Here is a 24,430-nt window from a genome sequence, read left to right as displayed (position 1 = left end):
CATAGTATTTTTCTGGTGGTTGTGGTTTCTGTTATTAAAAATCCCTTCTCTACGCACTTGTGCACAATCCAGACTATTTCTGAAGCCTTCCAAAGGAATCTGAACCAGGTATCATCAATTTTGGACCAGCCTTAGAGAAAGGTATTGTGGAGACAATGTTAGGTCTCCAGTCCCAGGACTGTACCTCGTCTCCAGGCCATGAATTTCAATTTCTTCCTCCTCCCCTTCTGGAGGTGACGTTCTTCCCTGCCCTCGCCTCCTCGGAGGTACACTTCCCTTCTCAGTAAGCAGCTGTGCCCTTCTTGGCAGCTGCTGCAGATTAGTAAATTACAAGTTCGAGATTAAAAAAGAAATGACTGAAGAATAAAACCTTTAGTCTGGCAATTTGAAGTCAGACTGCCACAATGAACACCTGTTGAGAAAGACCATTATTAGAAGCTGGAGGCTCTGGGTGAAAAGATCACTGTGAATTAATTTTGATTGCCTCACGAAACTCTGCATAACAAATGATCTCCAAAGGGGGTGTCAAGGGACTTGCATTTGAAGGGGGTGGGGGAAGATTTTGTTTCGAGCAAGGTAATATAAGCTCTACCATGACATTAAAATCCACCATTGGTTGCACTTGTCTGTATCCCTCTGTTGAAACAGATTGTGCATGCTAAGGTTACCATGTATTATGCTTCTGGGGAAAAAAGAGAAACAATTGATATCAAAATCTTTTGAAAAGGTTAGTTGAGAAAGCATGAGGTCAGGGACTCATGACTCCAAATTGTTAAATCGTTTATTTACGTCTGTGTCTATGTAAATGGAGATTTGGTTGTGCTCTCAGTGATTTAACAACCCTTGTTTTATTTTTCTAACTATATACATATATATATACACACACACACATACACACATACCTGCACACCTCTATAACTTTTTTTTGTAAGAGAAGAATAGAGTGAAAGATATGTTAAGAAATGGATTTGCTTGCAGTTAGATGACCTTTGTACTTTGTAATGTCATCAGAAATGAGAAAAAGGCGTGAGAGATCATGAGGTACTGTGGAATAGTGGGGCTGGGTGGGTGACGGGGGGAGGATACACTGAATATTAAGTAGTTTCATTCTTTCCTGAAAAGAAAGAGACTCCAACTAAAATATGCCGGCGTCCTACCTGTCTGTCAGCCCCTGATTAAATCTAAAAGCAGGCATCCCATCTGTTTGCCCAAATGAAAAGTGTAATATTCTACTAACTACTTTCTATTATTACTCAACTTCAGAGTTTCCTGCAAAATGATCCTCAGTTCATCTGAAGTTTATCTGGCTCACAAAAAGAAGCTCCAGAAAGCTTTGTGCTTTTAAGCTAATAAGCAGTGTACCCAGCTGACTCTGCGGCTGAATTTTCAACACTTGGCCATTAATATCACATGAATTTTCATAGCCGTGGACTTCCATTTGTCATGAGACATAAAACCTGGAAGCACTCGGAGAGCCATGGATAGCTATGAATATAAGCAAAATCTTAATCCTCTGCCCAGTTAGGCTCTTCCTAATAGTGAGAGTGTGGAAATTATACAACTGTGTTGGGTTATGTAACAATATTTCCCTGACCAAGCATATCATTTTTTTACATGAATCATAATTTGTTCTTTCAATGTGTTGGGACTTAGCCCCAACAGCTGAGCAGGACATGTGCATGGACCCCCCATCCCCAAATCTCCAGGGGGCATCAATTCTCACAAAGTTCGAAGATGCTTCTGGTGCCTGCTTTTGTTTCTAGGTCATCAAAAAGATTTGGGAAACCTTGCTGTGCGCGGAGCCTACTTGGGTTGCCTACAAATGCTCTCTCCCCACGAGCAAACGCTCTTAAAAAGAATTCCAATTTCTGCACGATTTGGAAAGTCTTTGGGGGGTTCCTTGGAGATATTAGATAATTGAATATAGCTTTCTCCCATCGGAAAACAAAACAAAACAAAAAAACCTCACATCCAACAACATCCCCCGAACCCCCAACGTCCCTTAGCACACCAGTCAATTTTATGACAAAATTAATCTGCAGCGTGACTTGTGGAGCCCCAGAGGGAGGTCATGGAGGCCGGTAAATATGTAAACGTGGGTTTTTCGGTTTCCGTTTCGCATGAATACAAAATAAACTGCGGCCCTGAGCACGCTGGAAAGTTCTTCCTTAAAGTTAATAAAATCTGTCAACTTCCATAAAGGCCGAGAGAAAGGGGGTGCACAGGTGCAGACGTTCGGGCTGCTGCTTGAGAAGTCGAGGCAGCTAATAAAAAGCCCTGGGCACCGCGCGCCTCCTTTCCCATCAATTCCCATCAAGCGTTATTAGAGTCATCTGCCGTCTCCGAGGTGCGTCCCCCGCGCTCGCCCCGCAGAAGCGACAATGACATTTGGCCGCGCTGCAGGTGCGGCTGTGTGTGGCCGCGCGGCCGGAGTGGGGCCGCCTTTGTGGCGCTCGGGTCCTTTGATCTGGGCCACAAAGGGCCGCGAAGCTGCAGCCCCCGGCTTTCTGCGGACGACTTCTCCCGGGCCAGGGAGGGGCCAGGATGGGGGTGGGGGCGAGGAGCGAGGAGAGCCGGGAGAGGGAAGGGGGCCTCAGGAGGGGGTGATCCATAATATTTATTTCAACAATAGCTTCAAATCTTTTTAAACATCATAAGAACACGGCTCATTAAGCCCACAACAGCCTTGAAATTGTGTTATAAAACCGCAAAACAGAAATCAATACATTTGCTAGAAAGGAGGTAATGAAATATATTGAGTTGCCTGAGAAGTGGTTTGTATGAATCATAATATTATTATGTGCGCATCAATTCCATTTCCAATACTTAAAGTTAACCAGCTAGCGAAGAGCACCCTGAACCCTCGTTAAACAAGCTCTCCCCGATTATTTGCTAGACCGGCGCATCCTATAAATATCCCGGGGCGGGGGCCCAATCAATGCGGCCCACCCTAGAGCTTCAGCTGCTGCAGCCCTATTGCTTCCCGGCCTGATCAATACAGGCTCACAATGGCCAGAAGAAAGCCAGGGGCAGGCCCTGAGCTCCAGGCTGGAGCCTCCCGCCCAGAGCAACAGCATGGCCAGTTTCTACAAAAGGGCCTTTGGCCAGCTGCTCCTCCCCTCCCAACCAGAGACTGCAGCTTCCCTCCCCATCCCTCTAGTGAGGAGGTCCGGATTCCTACTGCTTCCTCAACTTTAGGGTGTGTGAATATGAGCAACCATGTCCCTGCACTCAGCACCCTAGTAACCACCCAATGCAATGGGCCAGCTGCAATTTATTTTCTCATTATTTTGTGATGATGTTGTATTCTTTATGCTGCATTGTCAGTGAATTAAAAGTGGATGTGTGTTTCTCATTCTCCTTCTTGATACATTTCGAGTAGGACCCGATTCTATAATGTACAGGAAGCTGAAAATCAGGGAGAGATTCTGGTTTTCTGGGGTCTGTGGCTTATGCAATTTGGAGGAGAGGCGCTCTTCAAGAAAAATGATCATACTTTTGCAAATTTCATAAAAATATATGAACATGTTGCCAAGATCCTTCCCGGGTCTTAGAGGGAGTTTGGTGGGCAGGGACCCCAGAGCTGGAGCTTCATAGCTTCTGGAGGATTCTAAGCCAGAGGAAGGCCATGCTCCCTGAAATTACCCATACATTTCCGTGCCGCCTCCACTTTCTGGAATGTATGTCCCCTAAGGGGTGCAACTTTGTTTAGCTTTCTTCTCTCTGTGTCCTGAGAACTAGTGACCATCACCTAATAGGTATCGGGTGAGTAGGTGGATCTGGGAGCGATTTGTCCGTAGGGTCAGCCTGGAAGCCACAGGCTCTTGTCTCAGCCACAGCAATTTCTCTGACGACTTGAGATGGGCAGCCTCTTTGTACACCCTCTGGCTCCACCTGTGGCCTTTGCACCCATGCATTTGGACTGATTTAAAACAAGAGCTGGTTGACTCCTGGAACATTCTCGGGTAGTCAGTAGAACATGGACAGCCACATGTAAACCCTCACATGTGAACACGGGCACACACACCATGCCAGGTCAAGGAAGGTGTGACTCCCCAGGTAATCCAAGTGCTGGCAAGGCTCTTTCTGGTTTTGGGTTGCCACTACCTGGAAGGCAGGGAGGAGGTAGAAGGGGTGCAACGGGTGTTTAGTGGGTAGAGGCCAGGGATGCTGCTAAGTATTTTACAAGGCACAGACCAGCCTCCAAAACAAATAATGTCCAACCCCAAACGACAATGGTGCTGAGTTTGAGGGACCTTGGGCTGCGGCTGCACCAACTTTTTTCTTTCCAGAATTTACAGTGCTGCTGTCACTGCGTCAACCACAGTGCCTTTGACATTCTCTCTAAAAGGGGTTTAGGGAATGCTGAAACACCCTATTCCTCTTCCACTATAATATCATGGCTGGGGAACAGGATTTTTATTCCAGCCTTCCACCTGCTTACCACGGACAGCCATTGTCCCCAGTGTGCTGCTGCTGTTCCTGCCACAGCTCCAGGCCCTTGCTCTGGTGCCACGGGAGCACAGTCTCTCCCCAAGACCCCGGGTGAAGAGTGCTGCTCCAAAACAACAACCAGTCACCTGCTTGCTGAGGGTTGCCTGTCATGCTCCTGCTTGGCCCCCAAGGTATCTGACTTGATTCATTTCAGAACCATTGCAAAATCATTGCAGATTCTGCAGTACAAATACAGGAATCAGACACTAAATGTGCCTGTATTTCAGGATCTAGAAGCTGGGTGACAATAATTTTTCCAGTACTAGATTTTTTCCCCTGGTGTTGTTCTTATTTTCCAGCCCCTTTCTCCTTTTTTCCCCTCCCCCACTGTCTGTTGTCTTGCGCTTATCCCAGAATTGATCATCCCTACTGTCCTGGCCGTCTGCAGAGACAGACTTTGCAACAACCCAAGTTTCTGCTGTCACTGGCCAGGAGAGATCAGTGGTCACCTGAAACAGCACAAACGTGATTTTCTTTGTCTGGAGAGGGGACTGCCATTCCTTCGACATAATCCCAATTATGCACAATTAGCTGACTCAGGCCAATGCTGGCCACTTATTGACCAAGCAGATGGTCACCCAGGCTATGATTTTGTCATCGCAGAAGCTGGAAACCAGTTTAATTTGAGCACAGAAAACTGAGAAATAGCCCCATATTTCCATACCTACAGATAATCCCCTGATCATATTAGGAGCCAAACTAGAAAGTAATCTGTTCCGTGTGTGTGTGTGCGTTTTTTTAGGGTTTTATTTTAAAGCATTATCCTTAAAATTGTTTTTAGTTCCAGCATGAACCTGAGGAAGGAGACTAAAAGAAAAACTCTATGGGATAAAATTCTCCATATTGTAGACCTCAGAAATGCCTAAGAAAAATTAGCCCTGATGATTTAATTGTAAAACTTCGGAGAAGGACAAAGTTTAGAAAAACAAAAAACAAAAAAAAAATTGCCCAGTTCTGAACATATTAAACTAACTCAAACAAAATAACTCAATCCTCCTTTGAGTCAGAGTTTGTCATAATTTGGTCATGGTTTATAGAACCAATATTGAGTAATAAAGTCAAAATGATTTCTTTCTCTGTAAATTTTTGGGGTTTTGTTTATTATCACAGAGATTCCCTCATTAAAAAAAGTGTGTTTTTTTAAAAAACCAAGCACACAAAACATTAGGAATTCCTCCAAAGTTTTAAGCAATTTATTCTTGTTTACTATGTTTATGCTCTACAGGGTACCCATGAAGTCTGGAAACAGACAAATATTTAATGATGTGGTCAAAGACATCTTCAGTCATAAAAACAACTCATAATAGCTATATTTCTAGACTTTATGGACATCTTTTATTATCACTGTCATGCAGCCAATACAAATGAAAATCTAATTAACATTTCTCATGCTATATGCAAATATGTAGGCGAGTTGAGAGTAAATGTATTTTCTTTTACCTGACAAGGTACGTATTACACTTGCATAAATTTTTCGGAGAGCAGATCAAAATTTAAACTATTAAAGATGCCTTTGTAAAGTGAAGAATCTTTATAAGAAGTAAATTTACTAGTTCTTTAAATAGAGGTTTTCTTTTCCTTTTTTATTAAGAGACAGGTCCTCACTATGTCATCCAGGGTGGAATGCAGTGGCTGGATTATAACTTACTGCAGCCTCAAACTCCTAAACTCAAGTTATCCTCCTGCCTCAGCCTCCCATGTAGCTGGGACTGCAGGGGTGTGCAACCACACCTGGCTAACTTTTTTGTTGTTGTTGTTGCTTGTTTTCAGTAGACACAGGTCTCACAATGTTTCCCAGGCTGGTCTCTAGCTCTTGAATTCAAGTGATCCTTCCTCCTCGGCCTATCAGAGTGCTGGGACTTCAGGCATGGACCACCACACCTGGTCTAAAGTAGAGGTTTTTGTAGATTGAATTTGCTTAAAGTAAGACACAAAATGATGATAGTAATGATGATGATGAAGATGAGGATAGTAGTTTAAGTTCATTGAACTTTCTTATGTGGCAGACATTCTGCTGTGCACTTTACATGGTTTATTTCAATAGAATCTTCTTCTGTCTTTCCTGCCTGGATCAGGATACATCTTTCAGCATATAAACCCAGTACAGCAAATATCTTTGTTTGACTTGATTTCTAGGCATGGGTTCTACTATGAATGAGGCATGCGAGAACAGGAAGATCATAGAAAACTCAAAATCTACAACCTTGCATTCTGCTCCTAACTCTTTCAAATAACAGGCTATGTGACCTTGGCCAGATCACTTACCCTTTCTACACCTCAGTTTCCCTTAGTGTGATGCAAATTGTTCTAGGGCTAAAAATTCTAGAATCGTATTACACTCAACTCCATTGATAAGAAAGCCCCTTTTGTTTTTAACAAAGAATCCAATAACAGACGCCATTATTAATGGGTAGGTAAAGTGTTAACCACAACCTGGACTTTCTGTTCTACTGGGAGGCCTATTTCATTAATGGAACTATTTGAAAGAAATCTTAGGAACCAATTCTAATGCTCTTAGAATTGCAAAGTCAGTTTGAACCAGGGCTTGATGACTTACTTGACGACTATTTGTAAGTTGTCTTATGCCCCACTTAGACTTCTAATTCTTGAGGGCAATGTTAATATCATATTCACACGGTTTCGCCATGGTATCTGGCAGGCAGATAGACGCTGCCTAAGTAATTGTTGAATCAAAGATGAATTGTTGAATCAAGATTTGACTTGGAGATTTCTACTTGAGTTGGAGTCACTATTTTGAGAAATTCTGAAGCTGGAAGCACATTTGTCCACATTTTGAAGTTTATTCCCTTCAACCACTTATTCTTAATACCTATACCACAACAAGCCAACTGTAGTCCAAACTGTTTGAATCTGGGATTCAATTGACTATGAGCAAATCCCATTTGTCACACTGCCTAGGTTTACAGTCCTCTCCAGTTGGGGTTTCCTCAGTTGGACTGTATGTGCATGTGTGTTTTGAGAAAGTACGTTCTTGTGTGGCCACTTGCATGCTTCGGTACTTTTTTATGTCTGCATACATATATTCTGCCAGTGAGAAATGTGCTTGCCTTTCTACAGCCTTGCAAATCTTAAGCATTAGCGATATCATTTTCAGCATCTGAATCAATGTGTTAATGGAAAATTACAAAGAAAATGAATATTTGGAAATCAAAGGTTGCCGACTAAAAGCAGAAAAAATAAAATACTGCACCTGAGAATTGACTTCTCATCCATCTCTTTTATTCTTGCACTTATTTTATAGCCAACATATTCTCTTGCAGCCCAAGATTGCTTATTTTAAATTGTCTTCCAGTCTCAGGACTCCGTCTCTGTTCCCCAGCTCCCCCCTCTTCTCTCAGGCCTCCCAAATGATACAGTCTGTGTCATTAGCCAATGCTGTGGATTAGAGCCCAGAAAAACTTCTTGTTTTCAGCCAATCCTGGGGAGAGGAGATGAGGAGAAGGGAAAATGCCTTCCCTCAGAAGATGATCCGAGAGCAAGTGAGGCTCCACTGACCCCTCCCTGCCAGTCTGAAGCTCTGCAGATGAGCCCCATAAAATACTGCAGAAGGCAAAGTTGCCAACAAGCACAGCACACAGAGATGATCTAGTCAGAGGCACGAATCGATCTCAAGGCGTGAATCACTGACCTTAGCCCACGCTCACCCTCCCTAAACTCTGAGTCCCTGTTAACTAAAGATTGCATTTCCATTGTTACAGCTCAGGCAGCAATTCCTGATTCTGTTGAGTTTTGTATCTCTTACCCAGCATCCATTTGGGAAGACTTTTTGTTTAATCTTCTAAATATCTGAAACACAATTCCAAACATTTCCAAGGTAAACTCCTCTTCTATTGACAATAAACTCCAGCAAGAATCTGATGGGAGAAAAGGTGCTACATACATTCTCTTTGTTCTGGATTTAACTAGTGGTATTTGGATCACGCAGGATGTATATCATAACAAATTGTCTCAATACCAATTGTCTCTGTGCAAAGGTCGGGTAAAGTCCCAAAGATCTAAGTCTGGGATAAAAGGGATGAGCACATTTCTCAACAGAAGGGAAGGGGGCTGGTTTCAGCGATTTTGCTCACTAAATGTGGAATTCCCCAACAAATTCGCATATTGCAAAAGCTATACAGTTGTGAAACCTCCACTCAAGGAAAGGCTCAGGGAACACGATTCCAAACATCCACACTTAACTAAGCGCTCATCAAAACTCCTTCTTGAATTTAGAGATCTAATTTCTCTAATGGCCAAATCACTTCTGTGTCTTATAAAGTGCTTTCTACTGAGCTCAATCAACTAACAGCCTGGGACTGGCTTCACACCCTTTCTATGCAGCAATGTTCACATGAAAGTATGGACACAATCGAGGATGAATTCCAGAACCGGTAAGTCCATTCCTGCAACTTAATTTTAAAAATATAATCTCTAGTTTCACTTTCCAGTTTCACTGGAATAACTGATATGTTAAAATTTCTAATAAAATAAGAATTATGCAGGTAAAATATCAGTTATTCTAGATTCTAGTAACTCAGTTATTCTAGATTCTAGTAACTAGGCTTCTAATTAACTGAGACATGATTCTAATGCAGAATCCCAGGGCAAAGTCCTGTACTTTTAATGGTAGCGGGCTAATTTGAATTTTAAGTGGATGTTGAATATTAACCCTGATACTGTTCTAGATAGTGAGTTTCTCAACCTCGGCACTATTGACATTTGGGCTGGGTAATTCTTTGTTAGGGGGCTGTCCTGTGTGCTGTGGGATGTTTAGTAGCAACCCTGCCCTCTGCCCACTGGATGCCAATAGCAACCCTCCTCTCCCCAGTTGTGACAACCAAAAATGTCTCTGGACGTGACCAAATGTCTCTTGGAGGGCAAAATTATCCCCAGCTGAGAACCACTACTCTGAACAAGGGGAAAATTCATTTATTAGATGTTTCTATTCCACTTAAAAGAGAGCTAGCACAAAGTTAGAATGCTTTTCTGAACATAGAGTAAAATAAATAAAATTAATGATGTATTTCCATCCACATAATGGAATATTAAGCAATCATTTAAAAACATGTTTGTAAAGATACTATAGGCAGGAGAGAAAAGCAGAACATGGAATTATATGTGCCCTATATGAATTCTGTAAGATAGACAAATCTGAAAATACAGAAAGTATTTTAAAAGGAAAAACACAAAAATGAAAACCATAGCTCTCTGTGGGTGGTAGGACAACGCCATCAATGTTTTCTTATTTAATTTTTTCTGTTTTCCCCAATCATCTACCATGAGCACGTATTTTTATGATTTCAAAATCAGACACACAAAAAGGACAAAGAGTGTTGTATTATACAGCACATGAACAAGAAAGCTGCAACACGCTGCCATCCTCTATTCCTAATTTAATTTTCTTCCACACCCTGAAGGAAGCAAAGCAATTCCTTTCCTACTCATCTGATCCTTTTCCTCATTAAACCCTCACATCTGCTTCACTCTGCAGTCTGAAGTTTCTAAGGCCAGGGCTCATGACATTGTTTATTTTATTCTACACCTTGCTTCCCAACCTGGATGGACTCACGCATCCTTTCATTCATTCAATTCTCTGGCACAGTGTGAGGCACTGGGAATTCAGTGAGGGGAACAAGGCAAGTGGAGCCCCTGCTCCCATGGAAGACAGACAGTGAATCAATAAACAAACACACAGATGAGATCATTCCAGAGAGTAATAGGGGTTGTGAAGGCAGTAGAGAGACTACGGGGTAAAAAAAAGAGAGATTATGGGAGACAGCACTACTTTAGCCTGGGTGGTCAGGGAAGGTCCCTTTGAGGAGGTGACATTTGAGCTGAGAACTGAAGAACAAAAGGAAGCCAGGGATGCAGTGGCTCATGCCTGTAATCTCCACACTTTGGGGGATCCAAGGCACGCAGGTGGCTTGAGCCCAGGAGTTGGAGACCAGCCTCTGTCTCTACAAAAGTTAGCCGGGCGCGGTGGTGCATGTTTGTAGTCCTACCTACTTGGGAGGCTGAGATGGGAGGATCACTTGAGCCTGGGAGGTCAAGGCTGTAGTGAGCTGAGCTATGATTGCACCACTGTATTCCAGCCTGGGTGACAGAACAAGACCCCATCTCAGAAAGAAAAAAAAAAAAGAAGAAGATAGAGTCACCAGGAAGCTGGGAAGATTTGGGGGCAATTTTCCAGGTTTGATTTGATTTTTTTAAGTTCAAATATACAGAGCAAGCATGTCACATTCAGAGAAGAGAAGAAAGTCCATCAAAGCTGGAGATTTGCAAGAAAAGCTGGAGGCCAGGTTGAGAAGATGGCAGGACCCTGACTGCATGGTCCTGATGCCGCCAGGCTCAGGTCTACCCACATAGAGAGGTGGCAGCAGCGAATCAGAATCTTTGGGGCCAAGGCCCTGGAATTTGCATTTTACAACAAGTTTCCAAGGTGAGGGATGCACTGGAAATTTTGAGGATCATAGTTCCAGAATATTCCCTTACTCAAACATTGTGGGCTTGGCTGGAACAGAGGTGATGAGTGAACTAACTCTGTGGTCCACATGCCTGCAGCGACAGCAGCAGCAGCACCTGGGAGCCTGTCAAAATGCAGAATCTCAGGCCCCTCCCCAGCTCTACTGGATTAGAATCTGCATTTCGACAATAGCATTCTATGTCATTTAAATATACGTGAAAATCCGAGAAACATTGATTTAGACCAGCACAATGTACCACAATAAAGCTTTGACAGAGAAGAAAATGGAAGCTGTGTGATTTTTAGTGATAAATGATCAGAGAGTAACAAAATACCTGATCGTACTTTGACTTTTGCTCTGGAATTAGGAGGCCACAGGTTATTCCTATGTTTAACCTTTCTGGGTGAACTGTAGTGCCTGAATTGAAACCTTGAAATCTGAACTTATTGGTTCTAGAAAGGTTCATTCAAGTGGGCGATAGACCCTGAAATTTGTTTTAGCATTTTGATTTTTTGTTTTTTGTTTTTTTGAGATGGAGTTTCACTCTTCTTGCCCAGGCTGAAGTGCAAGGGCGCGATCTCAATTCACCACAACCTCAACCTTCCAGGTTCAAGTGATTCTCCTGCCTCAGCTTCCCAAGTAGCTGGGATTACAGGCATGCACCACCATGCCTGGCTAATTTTGAATTTTTAGTAGAGACGCGGTTTCTCCATGTTGGTCAGGCTGGTCTTGAACTCCTGATCTCAGGTGATCCGCTCGCCTTGGCCTCCCAAAGTGCTGGGATTACAGGCATGAGCCACCGTGCCCAGCTCATTTAGATTATTTTTAAAAGACAGGGAATGTTCTTTATTAATGCAACTAAGCATACATATTTACTATGTTGTATAGTATTTCATATTTTAAAAAACAGAGAAATGCAAACACTGTGGAATCAGTGGAGATTTCTTTCACTAACCCGTAACAATCATGAATCTTACTCATGGCCCTTTTCCTCTTCCCCATGATACTTTGCAACACTTTACACGTCTCCTTGGCGTGGTCATCTATGTGATCTTCCTTTACTCTGTAAAATGTCTCTCTCTTTTTCTCTAGTTAACATGGACTTTTTTTTTTTTTTTTTTATTGCAACAGCTTTTGGTAATTTTAGGACAGGTCTTGCTTCTTTTCTTTCAGTGGTCAGAAAAAGACCACGTTTATCCAAGCCCCGTGCGTATGCTGTAGCTCTCTAATCAAGAAATGTTTCTTTCAACTGACCACGGCTCCTAACTTTATCTCTCTGTCCTTTGAAGCCGATAACTATTATTTCTAACGACCATCACTAATTCAAGAATAAACACTCTGTTTTCTCCCAAATTGCTACATTCTGTTAAAGGGAACTAGAATTAAAGTCCGAATTTCTATCAGCACTCTATTTTATGAAAGGGTACTAAAGTAGGATGCCACAAGGCTTGAGAGCAGAAGCAAAGCGTGACTTCTGCGTGCTCCCTGAGTGGCCCCTTCTCCCTGTGATGGTCAAGTCCACCTACTCATCGGTGTTCTCAGATTTACTCTACGTGATGAATGAGGACTCATAGATAAGGATTGCTACCTTTCTTTTTTCTTTTTCTTTGTTTATTTGGGGGCATGGACGGCTACTTATTTTTGTTGTTGTTGTTTTGTTTTGTTTTGTTTTCCCGTATCATCATAAAGACATTTATTGTGGAAAAAATCTGCTCTTTGCTCCTTACCTGGTTGGAAGTAACTTAGACAAGAAGTGGACCTTGCCTGGGGAGGAATAATCCCCCCGGAACCATGATGGGGGCTGCTTTTTTCAGGTTTTGGATGCAGCCTGTGACTGTCTCGGTTACGCTCTTGTGAAAAGGATTCTTTCTGCATCTAGAACTTCTACAGCAGTAGGACTTTCTGGTTCTCCAGACTTCCAGAAGCAGAAGCCTCAGGAAATGAGGTCACTTATTTAGCTTGTTCATGGCCATTTGTTGTTTGGTCTACGTCTCACCGCATTGACTCTTGCCTTGCTCTGTGCGCTAATAATACAGAATGTAAATATATCTACAGCAGTTATTGCTGTTATGAGGATCTATAATCCACTTGGGCAACGCAATAGCTTTTAGAAAAGGATCTGCCTAAAGTCACGTAAATTACTCTTCCAGTCATTTCGCAAGAGTATAAGCAACCTGAGGGCAGATATTTATTTTGCTTTGGGCACTGATGAACCTCAGCACCTAGAACAGTGCCCAGTGCAGAGTAGATGCTCACTAAGTATTTGCTGAATAAATGAATGAACTCCACTTGGTCAGTCAGGCACATTCCCAGGGCCTGAGAAGGCCTTCCTGGGCCCCTTTCCCTTTATGTGGCTTCGCTTTAGTGTTCTGTACGTCTAGAACACTTCACTGCACTCTGTGAGCTCACACAGGGATCACCACTGCTTTGTGAGCACCAGAGGGCAATCCTGGTGCTTACCAAACCGCCTGGCACTTAGGAGGTGTTTAATAGTTTACTATTTGCTGAAAGAAGGAAGCAGGAGAGGGCAGAGGGAAGGTGGGAGGGAGGGTCTGGGTAAGTGGTTAATTAGAGATTGTTCTCTTTAGATAACTCAGTCCCTTCTGGGGGAAGCTAACCTTTTTAGCTTTCGTTGTGACCAGGCCTGAGTTGAAACTTCAGACACAAATGAGGTAGAGCCTTGTGGCCAGAGAACAAATACAACTTTTAAAATAGTGAGTGTTGGCCAGGCACAGTGGCTCATGCCTGTAATCCCAGCAATTTGGGAGGCTGTGTGGGGAAAACTTAAGTCTAGGAGTTCAAGATCAGCCTGGGAAACATAGCCTGTCTCCACAAAAAATTTTTAAAAATTTAGCAGGGCATAGTGGTGCATGCCTGTAGTCCTAGCTACTCAGGAGGCTGAGGTGGGAGGATGACTTAAGCCTGGGGGTTGAAACTGCAGTGAGCTATGACTGTGCCACTGCACTCCAGCCTGGCCAACTGAGCAAGATCCTACCTCAAAAAAAAAAAAAAGTGGGTGTTTCATTGGAAAGAGCATTGGGCTCACAGGGAGACATCCTGAATTTAAATAGCTCCCTATCACGTACTATCAAACCTCAGAGAGGTCACAGTAAATCCTCTAGACCCACATTACCCCACCTGTGAAGAGGGAATGGTGGTGCCATCTGCTCTGCACTGTACAGTTGATAAAAACAGAATGTGAAATTCCCTTTAAAGCACAAAGCCTCAGCATCCACAGGATCATCAGCAAAACTCCCTCTCCCCCTTGTGTTATTTTTCTCCCTTTCTCTCTCTAGCATCTTCGGCAAGAAATTCTGCAGGAAATCCGGGGTCCTGTCTGAACCCAAAGGTTGGCTTCTGGGTGGAGCCCTTCTCTTGAAATTACCTGTAGGCCTTGCATTGCCTTCTTTGGTATCTTTGTCTCTTTACCTTGAAGGTGTCTGAGTTGGGGCCATTCCACGCCAACCTGCCCCTGCTGGACTCATCTGTGATTGCACTCATCACGGAAGCAAAGTCTTTGTCTCTCGGCCTTCCTTTCCTCCCTTGCAAGAAGTCAAAACTGACACAGGTCATCAGGCGGGTGGATGAGTGAGATGGCTGGGTGGGAATGAAGAAAAGGTGGAGAGCAGATTTGTTCCCTCCAAAGGGGATGGTCACGCCTTTGTGCCAGCCCGTTGTTGAAATGTGAAAAGGCAAGAACACTAGATCACCTGACATTCGAAAAAAAATAAAATCTGGAAATTTGAACTTTTATAGGAGACCTCCTGACTTTTAAACATTGGCAACACTTTCAAATTTGTTAACTATGCTGCCCGAGCCAACTAAAACACACCTGTGAGCCCAGCAGTCTGTGAGTCTCCGATTTGTGGCCTGAGGGCTCTGGGCACCCTTGTAGCTCTGAGAGCCACGGTCTTTCTGAACTGTGAACTCTGATTTAAAAAAACAATAAAAATACCCAAAGCTCCTTTCAAACTTCCTTTTCTTCTTAGGTCCTCATCGTGCCTCACCTGAGCTATTGTGACAGCTTCTCTCTAACCTGGTAGGAATCTGATTTGGAAATAGGGTCTTTGCAGATGTAATCAAGATGAGATTAAGTCCGTGGAGTAGGCACTAATTCAGTATGGCTGATGTCCTTCTAAGAAGAGAAGAGACACAGAGACAGGTACAGACACAGACGGAGATGAGGTGGAGATTGTCATGCGATGGTGAGGACAGAGACTGGAGTGTGTCTGCAAGTCAAGGAGTGCCAAGGACTGCCAGCGACACCAGAAGCTAAAAGAAAGGCATGGAACAGCCGGGCGCGGTGGCTCACGCCTGTAATCCCAGCACTTTGGGAGGTGAGACGGGAGGATCACGAGCTCAGGAGATAGAGACTATCCTGGCTAACATGGTGAAACCCCGTCTCTACTAAAAATACAAAAAAAAAAAAAAAAAAAATTAGCCGGGCTTGGTGGCGGGCGTCTGTAGTCCCAGCTACTCGGGAGGCTGAGGCAGGAGAATGGTGTGAACCTGGGAGGCGGAGCTTGCAGTGAACCGAGATCGCACCACTGCACTCCAGCCTGGGCCACAGAGCCAGACTCCATCTCAAAAAAAAAAAAAAAAAAAAAAAGAAAGGCATGGAACAGATTCTCCCCTACAGGCATGAAGGAGATCACTGCTCTGCCAGCACCTTGATTTCAGACTTCTCGCCTCCCAACAGTGAGAGAATACATTTCTATTGCTTTATTTGTTACAGCAGCCCTAGGAAACCAACACATTGACCGATCAGGGGATGAGCGCCTAGAAAAGAAGGAAGCTCCCCCTACCCATCTTCCCACCCCTTCTCACTTCTCCCACAGCACATCCAGACTATGAAAACCTGAACTTCCTCTCACATTTCCTAAGTTTCCCCAAATTTTAACAACTTCTCTAAACATTTCCTTGATTTTCCAGGGATTTTCAAATCTAGCTTTGTGCGAACAAGAAAACATGAACTGCATTGATCCTCTTCACATAGAGACAAAAAGATGCCAGCTGCTCATGCCTGCAAACCATTTCTTCACAGCGATAACTCAGATGCAACTTTTCCTCCTCGGTGAAAGACAGTGTGACTTGCGGTCTGTGAGAAGGAAAAGGAAAAACAGTTGATTTGTTTTCCCATGAGAGGGAAAAAGAAGGAGGGGATACAAGCCCACACACTGTTAGGTGGATAGATCATTTCCTCTACTGAAAAGATACACGAATAATTTGATCTCTAAGCATTAGCAAGGTCTTTGTAGGGTAGGTAGTGAGGATCACATGCATGAAGCATTCATTGCTCACTGAAGGAAGATCTTGAAATGAGTGCGTGGATCCTCAATTCATGTAGATTGCTGCTATTTCTGTCTGCACTGCATGCTGAGCATGAGGGACTCTGGGTAGGAGAGCTCTTCTGGCAGAAGGAGGGGTTTAGAGAGCAAATCTCTTGCCTGTAAATTGCTGAGGATTCTTCTTCTGGAGACCTGTATATAAAGTAGAGAAAGTTAAGAACATCAGAGTGGGGAAGGTGCAGGGTGAGCTTTCTTTCTTTCATAATTCCAGACTTGGGGTTTAGTTACGGAGGGACTGTCAACAGGTTTCTTGGGGAGACTTGAGATAGGGCAAAATAGCAGCATAGTGATGAAGAACCAGCATGTGTGCTCTATGGCCAGGCGGTCTGGGTTCACATTCTTGTTGCTTACCAGGTGGGTGACCTTAGACATTTCACTTAACCTCTCTGCGCCTTAGTTTCCTTATCCATAGAATGGGGTCAATGATAACATCTACCTTTTGTCGTAGTTACAGGGATTAAATGAGTTAATTCAAATAAAGCATCTAAAGCCATGTCTGACACGGTTATCATTGCACACATTTTACTGTCATTACTAAATACATCTTATTGAAATGGTTAACTGTGTCCCGATGACGCCAAGTACGGAATCGCTCCCAAGCTAGTGGCTTAAAACAAGCACCATTCATTCCTACAGAGCCGTGGGTAGACTCTGTGTAGCTGGGTTCACTCCAGCTACACTGTAGTTGGGGTTGGCTGGGGTTGGCTGGGGATGGCTCTGCTCCACTCTTTTCCTGAGAGCAGCCGGCATGTGCTTCTCATGCCATGTGCTTCTCAGAGGTGCATGCAGGCTTCTTGAGGTTTGGCTCAGAACTGGCATACCATAGCATCGACCTCACTCTCCTGACCAAAGCAAGTCACATAGTCAAACCCAAAGAGGCAGGGAAGTGGGGAGGGACTGTAAGTTACCTGGCAAAGGGCATGGATCGAAGAGGCTGAAGAGCTGATGCCAATAAAGGAACTACTAGGGTGTGGTTTTTTTTTTTAATTGTTATTATTGTCATTTAAACAGGAAGTATTGAATTGAGAATCAAGAATGAGATACTATATCTTATCTTCAACTCATAAGTTGACCTTGGGCAAGTCACTTCTGCTCCCAGATTGAGAGGGGTAATTCTAACTGACTCAGGCTTCAACTCAGACCAACCTCTATATATCCAAAGAAGTTCCTCACTGGCCACTCCTAGCTCTGGACATTTAGGTAAATAAGGGTGTGTGTGTGTGTGTGTGTGTGTGTGTTAGAGGTGGAATCTTATCTTTGTTGAAGTCCTCAGACAACCTCTCTATCAGAGCAGCATTTCTAAAAGGACTTTTCTAGGAATGACTTCTTGGTACTTTATACTATTAGGCTATGCTAAACCCTACAGTTAACACAGTGACTAAGGATGCCTAGAAATGGCAGGATTTGGGAGGGATGTTATCTTAGTTACCCAAGAGCTGGGCCCAATTACCAATGGGGGAGGGATCTTAAAGAGACAGTGCTGCTTGCTGCAGTCATTAAGCTTTCCTGCTCAAGGTTTTTGTTTCCCCTTCTGCACTCAAGTGTGTGTTTAAGGAGAAATCCCCTTGACGACGAACTGCTATTAAAATCCTCCATGTGGAAGCAGCCTACGAGGGGAGAACACACACAAGCCAGCGCCAGGAGCCAGGGCTGGCCTCTTTCCTCGCAGAAGCAGCAGCTAGAAAACTGCACAGTGGATGAGTGATGGCAAAGAGACTCAGGAACCCACTTCGTCTTCCTGTGTCTTCACCCCTGCTCTCTCCATCCTCAAAAACCTGAGTGTCAGTCCACTCTCTTGAGGATCCTGGTTCTGTGTTTCAGCTGAGAAACAGAGAGAATAACCATATCTTTCAGAGTCTTTGTCAATAGCTTTCAAACTTTTTTAAACCAAGAATTATGTGTAATTAATATTATTGTAGCTTTTATTCTTTAAATGATAAATAATAGTTGTATGTATGGAGTACATAGTGATGTTTTGATACATATAATGTATAGTCATCACAGCGGGGTAATTAGCATATCCATCATCTCAAATATTTCTCATTTCTTTATGTTTCAAACTTTAAAAAAAAATTTTTTTTTTGAGACAGAGTCTTGCTCTGTTACCCAGGCTGGAGTACAGTGGTGCAATCTTGGCCCACTGCACCTTCTGTCTCCCAGACTCAATGGATCCTCCCACCTCAGCCTCCTGAGTAGCTGAGGCTACAGGCACATGCCACCACACTAGGCTAATTTTTGTATTATTTGTAGAGACAGGGTTTCACCATGTTCTCTAGGCTGGTCTCAAACTCAAACTCCTGGATTCAGGCAATCTGCCCACATTCTGCCCACATTGCCTGCCCACAGGCAATTGGCCTCCCAAAGTGCTGGGATTACAGAGCATGAGCCACTGCGCCTGGCCTGTTTCAAAGTTGTTGTGTTTTTTTTTTTTTTTTTTTTTTTTTGAGACAGAGTCTTGCTCTGTCGCTCAGGCTGGAGTGCAATGGCACAATCTCGGCTCACTGCAACCTCTGCCTCCCAGGTTCAAGCCATTCTCCTGCCTCAGCCTCCCGAGTAGCTGAGATTACAGGTGCTCACCACCACACCTGGCTAATTTTTGTATTTTTAGTAGAGATGAGGTTTCACCACATTGGCCAGGCTGGTCTCGAACTCCTGACCTCAGGTGATCCGCCCTCCTTGGCCTCCCAAAGTTCTGGGATTACAAGCCTGAGCCATCATGCCCGGCTCAAACTTTTGGGATGTCAACTCACGCTAAGAATGGCACCATGCCCAGTGCACACATATATATAACTGAAACAAAAGCTTCACAAGACACCACTTACCCTTACTACATGTGATATACTCTGATATTTTCTGTCCTATTACATTAAAAAAAAATAGTTCTAGTGATGATACATTCTACTGATTTCTTATTGCACTAATGGGTCACATCCTGCAGTTGGAAAACTCTGGGCCAGGTCAAAGGTGTGTATTGACAGATATGGGCAGGGGGAGATGGGGCTTAAATAAAACTCTTTAAGACCTACAGACCTCATGCTTGTCTGAAACAAGAGACAGCTGGTTAGAAGAGAACCCAGAAAGGGTGTTGATGAATGAAGCAGCAGGATCTGTTCAGATTACTTAGAATTTGGGGCACATCACCAGTGTAAAGCCATTCTGCGCTATAAGGGTTTCTCTGGCACAGGATTAGAAAGACTACTGGAGATAAATGAATGTAATGTTTCCCATTCCTTTTGAAATAAATATACTTAAGTTTTAAAAGGGGAGTTAGCTTAAATTATTAAATAAGTGAAAGTAAAGATGAGATTCCACTAATGTAGTTATAAACATGGCACGAGTTTGAAGGAAGCTACTGGAGCCTATTGATGGAAGTCTAACCTCTCATGGTACAGTTTGGGGAATGGTACCATGGATCAGGCAATGATTGCCAAATGCCCAAAGTTAGCATTCAGGCTAGTGATAGCTCCAGGTCTCCTGGTGTCCAAATGTTCCTTCTTTGCTCTCAGGGCCTTAGTTTTGTCATCTGTTAAAGGGATTGTTATGATCACAAGCTAGATGAGACACGGAGAATTCCAAATTGTGAATACAGAAGCAGGTCTGCAGGCTGATTAGTATAGTTATGTTTTGTCTGGCCCTAATCTCAGGAGCAGGGGTCTACCATGTGTACATGTTTACCCATGTTTCCAAGTGACTTCCAGGACCTCATCCTGAACGTAGTTGTGATGACAAGATGATGTCATCCATGACCTAACAGACTGTACTGTGTCAGGATTCAGCTATGCCTGGTGCAGCTGGACTAGGTCCCAGTCTGGGTCTCATAAGGAAGGATTGACTTGTGTGTGGCCTCCAATGCAGTTTCACTTGTCTTCAAAGCCCTCTGCAGAATGTAAGTAAAAAGCAGATCCTGGAATTGCCCTTGGCTAGGTGAGCAGCCAGGGGCCACACACAGAAAATGGTCTGTTCCTGGTGGCCTTCAGAAAAGCCAGTCACACTCACCACCTCCTTTGTCGTAGTCCCTAGCTTCAGAAAGCACTGGAGCCAGGTTGACACGCAGCCCACTAGTCTTTGTTCAACTTGAGCTCAGATGGACACAGAAACATGAGAGGAGCCAAGTCCTATGTTTAAACAGTTAAGAGGAAGCCCGGCTCAGTAAGAAACTACTACAACCCGGGATTTAGCCTGGGCCAATTTTCCTTCTCTGGGATTTCCTGTCCTTTTTTGTAGATGTTTCTATCTATTGAATGTTCCCTGGTTGTTGGTTGAAGGCCATCAAGTCAGTGGTGAAAGAAAGCCTTACCTAGTACTTACACAGTACTTGAGCTTAGCTGCCAAAGTATCAACGAGCTGCCGAACTGTGTGGACCCCAAGCCAGGCTGATGGGACACACACGCCAGGCCTCTGTCCATCTGCCCTTCACAGTGGAAAGAGAGCCCAAATTTTAAGACTGGGCTTAACTAAAGCATCCACACAAAGAAGTCCAGCCTGCTACCCCAACAACTGCCTGGGGGGCAGGCCACGTTGGGGTTGGTAGGGGACAGAAAACCGGTGGGTCTTTAAGGAATGCAAAAGAAGTGAACCCCAAAGGCCTCCTGCAATGTCCTCAGACTGCAGTTAAAATTTAACAAATTTTTAATGTAAATCATCTGGCATACTCAATTGCATGGGGTGCACGGGATGGGTGGGCGTGAGGGTGGCAGCAGGGAGGGAACAATGGCTAGGATTAGATAATTTACTTACTGCTAAAATTCCAGGAAGTTTGTGTTGATCTGGGCCTGGATCTTGTTACTTTTTAGCTCCAATCTAAATCTTTATCTTCCTTTAAGAGTTGAGAGGACATTTATTACGTCGTCATTTTTACAGTTGTAATTTTTACCCCCTTTCATCAAATAGAGCTGGTTAGATTAGCAGCTCTTAGCACGGACATGAAAATATTGGTAGGGCCCAATGGGTCCCGTTTTGTTTATTCTAACAGAGCAGGCTTTGATCTAGACATATTTCCTGGGGTCTGGACGAGATGACCTAATTCCTGTCTTATCCGTCTCTACTTCTCTGTGAATCTCAGATTGCGCTTTACTATGGAGCCCTTTGAAATTCACTTTACACTTTTTCCACTTTGTTACCCCCTCTGACATTTGTTTCATTTGGGGTATAGTGTGTAACTCCTAGTAAAGAATCCATTGCTTTATTTTTCTAACAGGACTGCTAAGTTTTAACAGAGTGGGAGCTTTTTTTTTTTTTTTTTTGGTTCTCTCATTCTTGACATTCACGACATGCCAAAAATAATAAGCAAATAATCTACTGCTAGAAATTTATGTCAACTGCAAATCATTTAGAATTTTCTGTTTGAAGACCTTTTTCTCTTATAATTAAAAAAACAAAAAAGCCCTCCTGCCACTCCCTAAAAAGCCATTTGAATAGACCTGGCCTGTGAAGATTGGGATGTGAAAACTCAAAGCGCAAAGTCAGCTTCAGGTATCTCCAGTTGATCTGCAGGACCCCTCCCTTACGCTACCCATCCTTCCCCCAACCAGACCCGGGGGGGGAGGGGTCATCTCGGGCAGCTTGGGTCTGTCATTGGTTCTCTCTTTCTCTCTCTCTTTTTTCCCTCCCCAGGTCCCTGTCAATCACCAAACTGCTCTTTCAAGTATATTTTCCAGAAAGAAGGAAGCCCGTGGGGGATGGGTGGAAAAGGAAGGGTAGTGGAGATGGTGGGAGAAGGAAAAAAGAAAAAGGACGACGAAATATAAGAAAGGAAAGAGAGAGAAGAGAATGAGAGAATGACCGCTACCCAGGCAGAGAGGAAGAACAGGAAACGCAGTTCCTGGGGAGAGGTGGGGGAACAGCAACAACAACAAAAACACCTCGAATAAACTACAAGTTCCTAACGTTTGTAAATTTTGAGTGATAGGCACAAGGAGTTTCTTAAGTTCTTCTCTGGGCTGTTCTGTATTTTTACAATTCCCCCTTCTTAAAAAAAGCTGGGGAAACTGTCACCAAAGTGAGTATTTTTAGTTAAAAAATTCTGTGAACTTAGTTGCAGCCACAATCCTTCCTTAATTCAGTGAATTCGGTTCTCGGTGATTCCAATACCACCACGAGGCACCTCTAGTGAGGCATAGCGGGGCAAGGGTCAGGGAGTAGGTGAGGCAGGGGTGCGTGCCCCTAGGCTGCCTTCACCTCAACCCTGTTGCTTTATAAATGTAAATCCAGTTCTGTTCTGCGGGCCGAGCCCAAAGGCTGAGTGTATGTTTCACACTGGGAGGAGAAGCAGGGCAGAGGGCGATTTCTTATTTCGGAAACGGATGGAAAGGGGAATGAGTGGGCAGGTAATAATCAATACATTAGAAAGATAATCAATAAATGGATAAGCAGGGACAAAAGGAGACAGAGAGAAAGAGAGAGAGGAGGAGAAGAGGGGGTTGGAGAGAGAGAGAGAGAGAGAGAGAGAGAGAGAGAGAGACGGAGAGACAGACAGAGAGACCCTCCGACCTTTTCCTAAACGCTTCTGATGCCTCCGGAAAGAAGAGTGACTTTTGCTTCCCTTAACTCACTTTCAGAAACCGCTGGAAGGTGGGAGGGTGGTGATGAGAGGGAAGGGAACACAGCGCCCCCGCTCCCCTCTCCCCACCGACTGCCTCTTGGAAATGGACGGGCAGCCCAAGGTGGTGCAAGGCGGTGACCTTCGCGCCTGGTCTGGCGGGTGGGAACCCGGGGGACCGGGCGGCGACGACCATTGGAGAGCGGGGTCCAGCTGCTGGCGGACGCTCGGTGGAAGGTGTCGCGGGACAGCCGCCTGGACGCCTTCAGGGAGGGCCGGCGAGTCGCCGGGCGTGTGGAGCAGGGGGGCACTGTCGAAGCCTGCCCCTCTCGGTGGGCGGCAGCCCCCCGGATCACTTCCCTCAGATGTCCCCAGGCCCTGTCCCTGGGTGCAAAGAGCGCGCAGCCCGGGGCAGCCCCTCCTCGCCAAGCCCAGCGATGGGAAGGTGTGAACGTCGTCTGTGCAACGGAAACAGCTCCATCTGGCCCGCGCAGAACTAGAGCTTCTGGCTGGAACTCCGGCCTTCAATCCGTGTCCCCACTCTTGGGGAAAAATGGTCACTCCTGGAGCAGAGGGGACGGGACAGGAGAGGGGAGACCGAGAAATCTGCCCCTCTAAATGTTCGGGTGCGGAGCCTTCGGGGTGATTCTCAGCATCACTCACGACGTCGCGCAACCCCCTTCCCTCACCTCCCCCCCACCGCCTCCCTCTCTGTCTTTGGGGGCTCCTATCCCCTCCCCTGAACTCTCACGGCCCAGGTCAGCGCCCACCTTCCGGAACGCCGGACCTGGACCCGGAGGCCAAGCAGGGGTTGAGGGCGACCCCTCAGCACAGAGGTCTAACGACAGGGTCGGGGTAGTGCGGCCCCGAGTGGGCCGCGCCCTGGTGGAAACTTCTGCGGGAAGTGGCCTGACGCTTTCTACCTTACCTGGGCACAACCGCCAGATGCGCGGTTCACAGCATTAAACAACTTAAAAAAAAATTTTTTAAAAGTAAAAAAATCAGGCGACCCCTTTGGACACAGCTTTCCCTTCAGTCGTTTGCTCACCTCAAAATAGTGCTCAGGAGGAAGAAAGCCTGTTCCCCTACTCCACCCCAGAACAACCGGGAGAGGGGAAGAATCCATTTGAATTTGCATGATGAAATATTCAAGCTGACTCTACCTAACCTTTCTAATGGACTTTTTCTTTCAAATATGCATGTGCGTTTAAATGCCTAAAAGACCAATCAAATAAAGAACATGTTGACCTCTCTGGGTTGAGGCCCAGTTTGAGTCAGATTATATAACCCAGCAGCATCAGGAACTCCCCAGCAATGTGGCTCTCAGCTGTCTGAAAAAACGTGACTGCTTTAAGTGAAATAAAGCCAGAATAGTAAAAGTGAAATCTAAATCGGCATAAATATTTTGCTTAAAAGAAACTTACCTGTTGGGATAAAACCTCCAACATCTTTTTGTGTCATTTCGTTGTTTTGTTTTTCTTGGGGGTGGGGTGGGTAGTGGAGTCTATAAAATCCATTCCTAAATAAGTCATGGGATACTGGGAAAATATCTAGGGCCTCCAAATTTCAAAATAAAAGAAAACGCA

The 24,430-nt window shown here is 44.5% G+C and overlaps 1 protein-coding gene across 1 annotated transcript; it reads right to left on the bottom strand.

Moving 5' to 3' along the window:
* Window positions 1-15,637: 15,637 nt before the first annotated feature.
* LOC103880430 lies at window positions 15,638-24,305 on the bottom strand. Its single transcript, XM_021931571.2, has 4 exons — window positions 24,269-24,305; window positions 23,615-23,772; window positions 22,858-23,528; window positions 15,638-16,438 (listed from the first exon to the last, which is right to left on the bottom strand). Exons 1-3 carry the CDS (start codon window positions 24,303-24,305, stop codon window positions 22,860-22,862), a joined length of 864 nt encoding a protein of 287 aa, XP_021787263.2. The 3' UTR covers window positions 15,638-16,438; window positions 22,858-22,859.
* Window positions 24,306-24,430: the final 125 nt, after the last annotated feature.

Source organism: Papio anubis, chromosome 18, assembly GCF_008728515.1.
Source record: "Papio anubis isolate 15944 chromosome 18, Panubis1.0, whole genome shotgun sequence".
NCBI classification, from domain to species: domain Eukaryota; kingdom Metazoa; phylum Chordata; class Mammalia; order Primates; family Cercopithecidae; genus Papio; species Papio anubis.
This window is presented reverse-complemented; position numbering and strand designations above follow the sequence as displayed.

Excerpts from the sequence above, each read along its gene's own strand:
- LOC103880430 (XM_021931571.2), bottom strand. The coding sequence starts at position 24,305 with ATGACACAAAAAGATGTTGGAGGTTTTATCCCAACAG. Across the intron at positions 23,773-24,268 it reads TGGAGGTTTTATCCCAACAG|GTAAGGTAGAAAGCGTCAGG; the intron begins GTAAGTTTCTTT and ends GGTTGTGCCCAG. Across the intron at positions 23,529-23,614 it reads CAGGTCCGGCGTTCCGGAAG|GGAAGGGGGTTGCGCGACGT; the intron begins GTGGGCGCTGAC and ends GGGGGAGGTGAG.